At 47.4% G+C, this 10,225-nt stretch overlaps 1 protein-coding gene across 1 annotated transcript; it reads left to right on the forward strand.

Moving 5' to 3' along the window:
• The first annotated feature begins 577 nt into the window (after positions 1 to 577).
• Positions 578 to 9,904, forward strand: Pex11b (peroxisomal biogenesis factor 11 beta). Its single transcript, XM_057794069.1, has 4 exons — positions 578 to 756; positions 1,676 to 1,791; positions 2,150 to 2,351; positions 8,721 to 9,904. The coding sequence occupies exons 1-4, from the start codon at positions 701 to 703 to the stop codon at positions 9,118 to 9,120; spliced, it is 774 nt and encodes a 257-aa protein (XP_057650052.1). The 5' UTR covers positions 578 to 700; the 3' UTR covers positions 9,121 to 9,904.
• Positions 9,905 to 10,225: the final 321 nt, after the last annotated feature.

Raw genomic sequence — 10,225 nt, forward strand, 5'->3', positions numbered from 1 at the left:
TAAATTGGCAACGGTTAAATGAGTCAACAATTGGGCTGGGTTACTGTGGTGCCACTGACCACAGCACGGCCAGATGTCTTACAGCAAAGCAAAGCAGAACACAATGGTCACTCCCCTCCGGGCCGGGCTACCCCCAAGAAGGTGGGCATCTCTGACCTGACCACTCCCCATTTCGCCCAGACAGTCCTTCACCACTGCTGACCCCGAAGGTGTGCCTAGGCCTACAGATGTGGTGGCCTGTGAATTTCGTCCACTTAGTTCTGCCCCTGAACTCTCCACCTAATCGGGAGGAGGTTGCCAAGCAGGATCTCATCACACCCTCTTTCCCTTGGACAGTTAGTCTGGGCTACAGGCTTCTGCTGCCCAGGGTTCTTCAGCGCCTAGCTGGACAGGGCTGGAGGGTACACGCCCAGGCGGGCATCCTACTGCGCCCCGGGCTCCCGCAGGCCCCGCCCCTTGCTGCGGAGAATTTAAAGCCCGGTGCTCGTGGGGGCGTGCTTAGAGGCTGGAGACCATCTCTGCCGGAAATGCACCCACGATTTTGCTGCGCGTCCTGAGATTCCGCCCCAGGGCCGGCTCCGGCTGGTTGGCTTTCCTGCCGCCGTTTGTCCCTCGCGAAGCCCCGTTGCCCGCCCGGGAGGCGTGACTAGGGGCTGGAAGCAGGCGGGCCGCGGCGCCGTGGGCCCAGGCTGTCGCTGTCATGGACGCCTGGGTCCGCTTCAGTGCTCAGAGCCAAGCCCGGGAGCGGCTGTGTAGGTGCGGCCGACGGAGGAGCGCGGGCGGGAGGGCAGAGCAGGTTCCCGCGAGGCGACGGGCGCGCTACGGGGTCCCTGAGGGTCAGCTCTGGCTACGGGGGCTCGCGCGGCCCGGGAGGCGCACTCTGCAGCCGGTTGTGACATGATTCTTTCCTGCTCACGGGAAAGATGGGGAAATTGAGGCATGAGTGGGCCAGCGGGGAGGCCGCCCAGGGTTACCGTGTCCACAAAGCAAGTTTCCTCACTGCTGTGGTGGCATGAGGGGCGATCCTCCCGGTTCTGCGTCCTCTCCCCGGCTGTCACCTAGCAGCCGCGCTGTCTCGGCTCTCCTTCGGGTTCCGTACCGTTCAAGGAGATTAATGTCTTAGTTCCCCTGTCCCGAAGACTAGTCTGCCCTTCAACTAGATCGCCCTCCGTCGTGTTTCTTATATGAACTCGCGTGTGGGCGCTTGTGATGGATCCCGGCCGCTTACTGGCCCCTTTAGGCCTCACCGTTTTCGAAACTCTTACTCTCTTAGCTCCAAATAGTGCCCCACCCCCCGTCCCCGTTCTCATAGGTTGTATTTTCCCCTCACACCGTCCCCTTCCCCGGCCTTGAGGAGAACGGAAAAATATTCGTGTGAAAAGGAGGAGGAAATGTCCCCGGAAGTTTTTGTTTTCAGATTCATTATTGTCTGAATGTTTTGTCTACAAGTATGTCTGTGCACACATGTGTCTGGTGCCTGCAGAGGTCAGAAGAGGGTGATGGATGTCCTGGAACTGGACTTACAGGCAGTTGGGAGCCACCATGTGGGTGCTGGGAATGGAACACAGTCCTCTGCAAGAGCAAGTGCTCTTAACCGTCTCACCAGCCTACTGGAGAACATTTTTGGCAGAGAGGTTAGAGGTTTGTCCCTTACTTTTCCTGTCCTCCCCTCCAGGGCTGCCCAGTATGCCTGTTCCCTTCTTGGCCATGCTTTGCAGAGACATGGGGCCAGTCCTGTGTTACAGAAACAGATTCGACAGCTGGAAGGTCATCTGAGCCTTGGAAGAAAGCGTAAGTGTACCAAACCCTTCTTTTATTATTCCCAACTGTCGGCCCATTGCCTCTCCTTCCTGTGTTCCCCCTGCCAGTCTGCCATCACTGGCTCTTCTGCATGCCTCCAACTGAGATGAGACAACAGGTGTGAGAAAGTTATTTATAATGGATTGGAGAGACTGGAGCAAGTAAAAACTAAACTGGGACAAGATTTAACTGTGATTTGAAGTTTTAAAAAAAGCAAATTATTTTTACTTTTTTATTGTATGTTATTACTGCTTGCTCAACTATTATCCTTTTTCTTTCTTCTACCCCCCACCTCTGCCTCTACCTCAAATCCCTCGCTTTCTCGCTTTCCCCTGTTCTTCTCCACAAGTGCTCCGCCTGGGTAACTCGGCAGATGCGCTCGAGTCAGCCAAAAGAGCTGTGCACCTCTCCGACGTTGTCCTGAGATTCTGCATCACTGTTAGTCATCTCAACCGAGCCTTATACTTTGCCTGCGACAATGTTCTGTGGGCTGGGAAGTCCGGACTCGCTCCCCGTGTGGACCAGGAAAAGTGGGCGCAGCGTTCATTCAGGTTTGGTTTGGTTTTCTCCTGTAAGACTGTTTGTGGCCTCCATTCCACATGACTTGCACACATGCACATTTATAATATTTTACTTTATGTGTATGGATGTTTTGCCTGCGTGTATGTCTGTGCACCAGTTATGTGCCTGTTGCTGGCAGAAGCCAAATGAGGACACCAGAATTGGAATTGCAGATGGTTGTGAGCTGTCGTGTGGGTTCTGGGAAGAGCAGAGGTGCTTTTACTAAGCCATCATTCTATATGTTTTAAAAGAGAATTATGGCAGGAGAGGAAGTGCACCACGGCACACATCTGTAGGTCAGAGGACAACAGACTCTCTCCTCCCACTGTGAGGTCCAGGGGCCAAGCTCAGGCCATCAGGCTGGCATGGCAATGCTTCCACCTCCCGAGCCGGCTCCCTGGCCCGTAACTTCCTACTTACGAGACAGTAGTAGGTCAGGATTTTCTGAGTATACACTTAGCTTTTCATAGCCATTGTTTCCACATCTTTTGATTCAAGCAACTACAGATAGAAAACGTCGAAGGGAAAGGTGCATCCGAATTGAACATGTGAAAGTGTTTTGTGTTGTTATTCCTTAGACGATATAGTTATATAGAGAGATATAACATTTCTTTATATTGCATACATATCGTATTGGATATTATAAACAATCTGGAGGTGGATACAGAGGATTGGGTAGGTTATATATAAATGCAATACCATTTTATCTAAGGGATTTGAGCACCTGTGGATTTGGGTGGGTGGAGTGCGGGATCCTGGAGTTAATCCTCCATGGATGCTCGGACTATACATTAGTCGTTCCTTTGTCTGTTTTTGAAGCAGGGTCTTACTACGTAGTCCTGGTTGACTCACTGTATAGACTATACTGCTTTGAATTCACAGAGATTTGCCTGACTCTGCTTCCAAAGATCTGGAATTAAAGGTGTGCACCACTATCTTAACCAACCACTTGGTTTCCAATCTTCATTTGTATCTTAAGCCATAAAAGAGTTACAATGTCATCCGGAAGTTAGCTTTGCTGTGCCGTACTGTCTGAGATTGGAGGTGACAAATACTGTATTACTTTAGTTATATCTAAGTCACAGATAGTCTGCCCTCATTGCCTTCCTACTCATTTATTCCATTTTTCCTTTTAAGAATTTTATTTATTAGCCGGGCGGTGGTGGCGCACGCCTTTAATCCCAGCACTTGGGAGGCAGAGGCAGGCGGATCTCTGTGAGTTCGAGACCAGCCTGGTCTACAAAAGCTAGTTCCAGGACAGGCTCCAAAACCACAGAGAAACCCTGTCTCGAAAAACCAAAAAAAAAAAAAAAAAAAAAAAAAAAAAAAAAGAATTTTATTTATTATTAGTGAGGGGTGGGGGCAGGTGGCATTGCCACACCGTGTGTGGAGGACGGATTGCAAAGGTTGGTTCTCTCCTTCCACCATGTGGACCTCAAGGCTGAACTCAGGACATCACATTTGTTGACAGAGCCCTCACCCTGCTGAGTCATTTTGCCTGCTTGGGTTTTTTTTTTTTTGTTGTTTTTTTTATTGTTGTTATTTGTTTGTTCTTTTTTTATAATTTTACTTTGTTGTTGTTTTTGAGATTGGTCTCACTATATGCGCTAATTTAGCCTTGAACTCAGGATTCTCCTGCTTGAAGCCCCCCAACCCCCAGTTAGGACAGGATTACAGGCATGTGATTCCATGTCTAGTCCCTTTTTCTTTCATGATATAGGAGTCTTACAAGGCTGAGATAACACAGCTCTACAAGCATGAGAAAACCTGAGTTAGATCCCTAGAATCACACCCACCCACACACAGACCAGGGATGGTGACACAGTCTTGTATTCCCAGCAATGTGGAGGTTAATCAGGAAGATTCCTAAGGCTCTCTGGCCAGCCAGCCTAGAATATTGGGCAAGTTTCAGGCCAAGTGAGAAACCCTGTCACAAAAAAAACAAGGTGGACAGTACCTGAGGAGTGCTCCAAGGTTGAACGCTGGGCTTCACGTACATGTGTGCATGCGTGCATACATACCCGTCAATATGTGCACCTCCAGAAAGAGATGGGTCTCGTGCTGAGACTGCTGCAGAATTCCTGGGTTCAGACAATCTCCTACCTTAGCCACCTTAGTAGCTGGAACTCCATGAGTGCGCACCACCGCCACTGTGTTTGACTTTTCCAAAAATATTTCTTAGTTTCTTACTATGGGCCAGGTGATTAAGCAGAAGCCAAACAGATGTAGCGTCTGATCCTTGAAACTTGAGGTCTATAATGAGATGACTCAGGGAGTATAAGCAAGCAGACCTTGGGGCCCAGGTAAGGTGGCAGAAAAGACCCACTCCACAGAGTTGCTCTGTGACTTCCATCTCACATACATACTGCTACACATAATGGCAATAAAACAAGTGCATTTAAAAAGAGAAAGGAAACCAAGGCTCATGACAGTGTAGGTAGGGAGTCAGTTATCAACACAAATAATTATGCTGCTGAGATGGTTGAACAGGTTAAAGGTGCTTGCTGGGTAAACCTGATGGTGAGAGAGTTGAGTCCTGTAAGTGGGCCTTCCATCTTCCACACCATACCAGAGCATACCTGTGCCTACACACACACGCATGCACACACACGCATGCACACACACGCATGCACACACGCACACACACATACGCAGTTACAGTGATTATGGGGGGGTGCAGCTCATGGGTAGAGCTGTCTCCCTAGGTTTCACTGTAATTGGACGAGAAGAAAACAAGTGGATAATTTTAAGAGCAGATGTGGTGATGTGATTTACACTCATGCTACTTTATCAAGCTCAGTGGTTGGGGTAGGGACAAGAATGGCCACCGAGAGACCAGTTAAAAGACCAGAGGCGGTTGCGGCTGACACTTGGACATAGAATCGTTACTTAATTTTTTTCCCAAGGGGATAACAGAAAATCCCACAGTCTTTTAAAGATTTATTTATATTCATTTTAGTTATGTATGTATCTGTGTTGGCATGTGTGTGTATGAGTACAGATGCCTACAGGTGCTAGAGATGTTGGATCCTGCAGGAGCTGGAGTTACAGGGCTGTGAGCCACCTGACAGGTGCTCAAAACCAAACTTGAGTCCTCTGGAAGCAGTACATCTCTCCAGCCTCTCAGGGTAGGTTTTAAACTAGGACAATTTATTGAGTGTACATCACTGTTGCTAGAGTAGATCAGAAGCAAAGCACAGGCTGTGGAGATGTCTAAGTCAAGTGTGTGGATCCCCAGCACCCACATAAGCCTGCAGGAGTGACTCAGGCCTGTGACCCCAGTGCTGGGAGGTGGAGACAGGAGGACTCAGGGTCTCGTCTAGCCAGCCAGTCTAGCCAACCGGAGAGCACCAAGTTTAGTAAAAGACCCTGTCTCAAGATATAAGGTGGAGAGCAGTAGAAGACATCCGGAGTCTACTTCTGATCCGTATACCTTGTCATACACCAAACACACACACACACACACAGCCATCATAACAAGAACAAAGAAACCTGTGGCTTTTGTATTTAAGACTTAGCTAATGTATGTCTGTAATCCAATACTAGGAAGGTTTAGGCAGGATGGAGAATTCATAGCCAGCCTGAACTACATAGTAAAGCAAATCCTGCCTTAAAACATAACAAAAATGTGCCAGGTGTGGTGGTACACACCTTTAATCCCAGTACTTGGGAACAAGCAGGTGGATTTCTATGAGTTTGAGACCAGCCTGATCTACAGAGTGAGTTTCTAGACAGGCAGCTATACAGTGAGATCCTGTCTTGAAAAGCAAAAACAAAGAAACAAAAAAGACTTCTGGGTTGGACTGGGTATGGTGGTGTGTGCCTTTAATTCCAGCACTTGGAGACAAAGGCAGGGGGTCTCTGTAAGCTTGAGGTATGTCTAGTTTACATAGTGAATAATGTATATTTTTGTGCTTAAGGAATTTATTATCTAACATCTCTAGCAGTCACTTAATCTCTGGGCCTTTGGGGGGTGGTCTTTTTTTTTTTTCTCTTAAAGATTGGATTTAAATCCTCTAAAGTATGTGTAAATCTTTTTTCTTCTCTCTTTTTTCAAACAGGGTCTCATGTAGCCCAGGTTGTCCTTGAACTCCTGATCCTAAGTGTTGGGATTATAGGCATGCATCACCACTTTGGGCTGTATGTATCTCTTGAACAACTAAAATTGTTCTTTTTTTTTTTTTTTTTTTATTTACCTCCCTGCTACTCCTTTGAGATAAAATTGTTCTTTCAAAATAGTTTGTATTATGCTGGACGGTGGTGGCGCACACCTTTAATCCCAGCACTCGGGAGGCAGAGGCAGGCGGATCTCTGAGTTTGAGGCCAACCTGGTCTACAAGAGCTAGTTCCAGGACAGGCTCCAAAACCACAGAGAAACCCTGTCTCGAAAAACCAAAAAAAAAAAAAAAAAAAAATTGTTTGCATTATTAGGGTCAAGTTAAATGTGTTCCCTCCCCCTCCCCGTGCGTGTGTGTGTGTTTCATGTGTGTATTTTATGTGTGTATATGTAGTAACAAGTATGTGTGAATGCCTGGGCACATGTATGCACATGAGGCCCAAGCTTGGCTTCAGAAGTCTGTCTTTCTCCACCTTATTCATTGTGGCAGGCCTTTCAGTTGACTCCGAGCTCACCTATACAAGGCTAGTCCGACTAGCCATCTTATTCTGAGAGATTCCCTATTATCATGTCTTCTGGCATTTACATAGGTTCTGGGGATTTGATCTTGTGTCCTCACACTTGCATGGTGAGCCCATTACCACCGTCATCTCTGCAGTTCAGTGTGTTATGTTATAAGAATTGTCTCAAAATGAAATTAATCTTGGCAGATTTCATGACACAAGTTTTAAGCCAGGATCTTAAGTTACGTATAAACACACACTGATTATAGAATAGTAGGAGAGTTCTTTTTTCATTATTTCTGGGGTATAGCTGTATGTATTTAGGCATGCAGTGAGGTGTCTTGAATATGTGTATTGTGATGTGATCGCCATACTCAGGATTGTTAACGTACGTGTGATAGGCTGGAGAGATGGTACAGCAGTCAGAGCACTGGCTCAGTTGGGCTCTATTGCTGCGAAGCGACACCGTGACCATGGCAACTTTTATAAAGGAAACATTTAACTGGGGCTGGCTTACAGCTTTAGAGCTTTAGTTCATTATCATCATGGCAGGACGTGGTGCTGGAGAGGGAGCTGAGAGTTCTACATCGTGATCCACATACAGAAGAAGGAGTCTATGCTGAGTGTAGCTTGAGCATATATGAGACATTCAGAGTCCACATACATAGTGACACCCTTCCTCCAGTGAGGTCACACCCACTCCAACAAGGCCACACTTCCTAATATTGCCACTCCCTATGGTCCAAACATTCAAACACATGAGTCTCTGGGGGCCATTCCTATTCAAACCACCACACTGTTCTTCCAGAGGACAGGACAGGAGGGAGCTCCCAGCACCCACATGGCAGCTCACAACCACCTATAATTCCAGTTCCAGGGGATCTGACACCCTGTTCTGGCCGTCTTGGTGCCAGGCATACAGGCACATGGTGCACAAACATACATGCAGGTGAAACACCCATGTACATTAAAATAAATGATTGTTTAAGTGATCATAACCTTATGGTGACATCTTCTTAATTAGAACACCTGGGCTGAGATCTCATTTAACAAATTTCAAGTGTGTGATTCAGTTATGTAACTGTAGTCGCCACGCTGTGTTAGATGTACAGAACTTATGTATTTTGTAGAACTGAATGTTTGTCCCATCGGCCAATGTCTTCCTGTTTCTCATACCCTCCAATCCTAGCAACCACCATCTTATTCCGTGCTCTGGTGAGTTAGGTAAGTGAGACCATGTGTCTTTCTGTATCGATTTATTGAGCCTAACATATTGTCCAGAAGGAAGGACAGTTCTTTTCTTGGTGTTGCTGAGATTGAACTCAGGGACTCATGCATGCAAGGCAAATACTCTTACTAGTGAGCTACATTCCGACTTCTAAGGCAGGACATAGTTTTTAACTTTAAAAAAATAATTTGTTTATATTGTACATGTGGGTGCATGTGTGTGCCATGGTGTCTGTGGTAGTCAGAGGACACCTTGAGGACATCACTTCTATCTTCCATGTGGGTTCTGGGGATCAAACTTAGATCTTGGGGCTTGGCAGATGCTCTTATCCACTAAGCTGTCTCAACAGTTCCCAGAGTGGGCATCTCCAGTGGTGGGTTACAGCATTGGCTTCTGACATTCTGATGTGGAATCCCTTCTCAGTGCATGAGAAAAGGGTTTCAGTTTGTGTAGGGTGTGCTGAACAGACTGCATGCCTGCCCTAACCTGTGCGTCTGCCCGTGCATCCCAGGTACTACCTGTTCTCCCTCATCATGAATCTGAGCCGCGATGCTTATGAGATCCGCTTACTGATGGAGCAAGAGACCTCAGCTTATGGCCGGCGAATGAAGGTTTCTGGAGTCCCAGGAGGAGTTGAGACTGGGGGACCTGGAGGATCAGGGACTCCAGGGGGGTGCCTGCCACAACTAGCTCTGAAGTTTCGGCTCCGGGTCCTGCTCCTGGCTCGTGTCCTTCGAGGTCACCCCCCTCTTCTGCTGGATGTGCTCAGAAATGCCTGTGACCTCTTTATCCCACTGGACAAACTAGGCCTCTGGCGCTGTGGCCCTGGGATTGTGGGCCTTTGTGGCCTCATATCCTCCATTCTGTCTATTCTCACCCTAATCTGCCCCTGGCTACGACTCAAGCCTTGACATTATGATACAAGATAAGGAGGGAGCCTCAGTTGGCGAGATGGAGTTTTAGATTGTCCCCATGTGGCAGCCTCATCCTAACGTGACTCCTTGATTGAAGTTAGATCCAGATACTCAGGGATGAGGGGAGAACCTTGCCAAAGACGAGGTCAGGAAGGCGATGTCGCTGGAAAGACTCCAGCATGCCTCGAGAGGCGTTTGGGCTTCTCTGTCATCGCCCGAATCTCTTTGCTCTCTTCCCTTTTATCTGCCTTGAGTCTGGTTAAGAATTTGTCACCATGCGGCAGAATTATCTTTCTTAGTCCCCTATCTGAACACTTAAACAGAATTCCTTCTTGGTAGGAGAAGCATACGTTTTGAGTGGTAAAGTGCTAATTGCATTCTTTTTCTGAAGCAGCATGGAGCATAGTGTTTTTCCTTCACACTCCATGATTTTCGAGGCTTCATTTCATGTCCCAGCAGACTCTTCCCTCATATCTCTGCACCGAAGGCCATTTGACACTTCTCCCCTGTGTCTACCTCACCAGCCTCCTTCCTGATTTGGCACTGACCCTTCTCTCCTCCATACCTTCCCGTGTCTGCTTACACTTTGATATTAGAGTTTCCTTCCTCTCCTGGCTCTGCCCTTTCTTTAACTGTCCAGGTTGATGCTGTGTCTGGCCTCTCGCTGTAAATACTGTACAATGAATCTCTGTAAATAACTGTGGTCCATGCCCACAGTGCAGGCAAGCCTTCCAGGTCAGCACATTAAAGATCGATTTGCTCACTGAGTTACTTATTCGTTTCCAAGATGGGGGGTCTCATCTGTTACACCCAGGCTGGCCTGAAAGTCTGAGTTCTCTTGCCTCAGGCTTTTGAGTAGGTAGGAGAGCAAGTGTGTGCCACTCTGTCCAGCTGCGCATTGACATCTGGTCTACTTGGTTTCTGTGACTGTGGATGGGTTTCCATGGCATTGGCAACTAACATCCTTACAGGTTTTCATTGAAAATTTAAGTCTTGGGGGAAAGTAGGCAATCAAAAGTACTAAGATGTTTCTACCATTCTTGAGACATTTATAGCCTCCTTAAATTGGGGGTGGGATTTTTAAACCAAAGCAGTTATATCT

Source organism: Chionomys nivalis, chromosome 18 (assembly GCF_950005125.1).
Source record: "Chionomys nivalis chromosome 18, mChiNiv1.1, whole genome shotgun sequence".
In the NCBI taxonomy this organism is placed as follows: domain Eukaryota; kingdom Metazoa; phylum Chordata; class Mammalia; order Rodentia; family Cricetidae; genus Chionomys; species Chionomys nivalis.

Coding starts and splice junctions, on each gene's coding strand:
- Pex11b (XM_057794069.1), top strand. CDS start 701: ATGGACGCCTGGGTCCGCTTCAGTGCTCAGAGCCAAGCCCGGGAGCGG. Junction 757..1,675: donor GCCCGGGAGCGGCTGTGTAG/GTGCGGCCGACG, acceptor CCTCCCCTCCAG/GGCTGCCCAGTATGCCTGTT. Junction 2,352..8,720: donor TGGGCGCAGCGTTCATTCAG/GTTTGGTTTGGT, acceptor CGTGCATCCCAG/GTACTACCTGTTCTCCCTCA.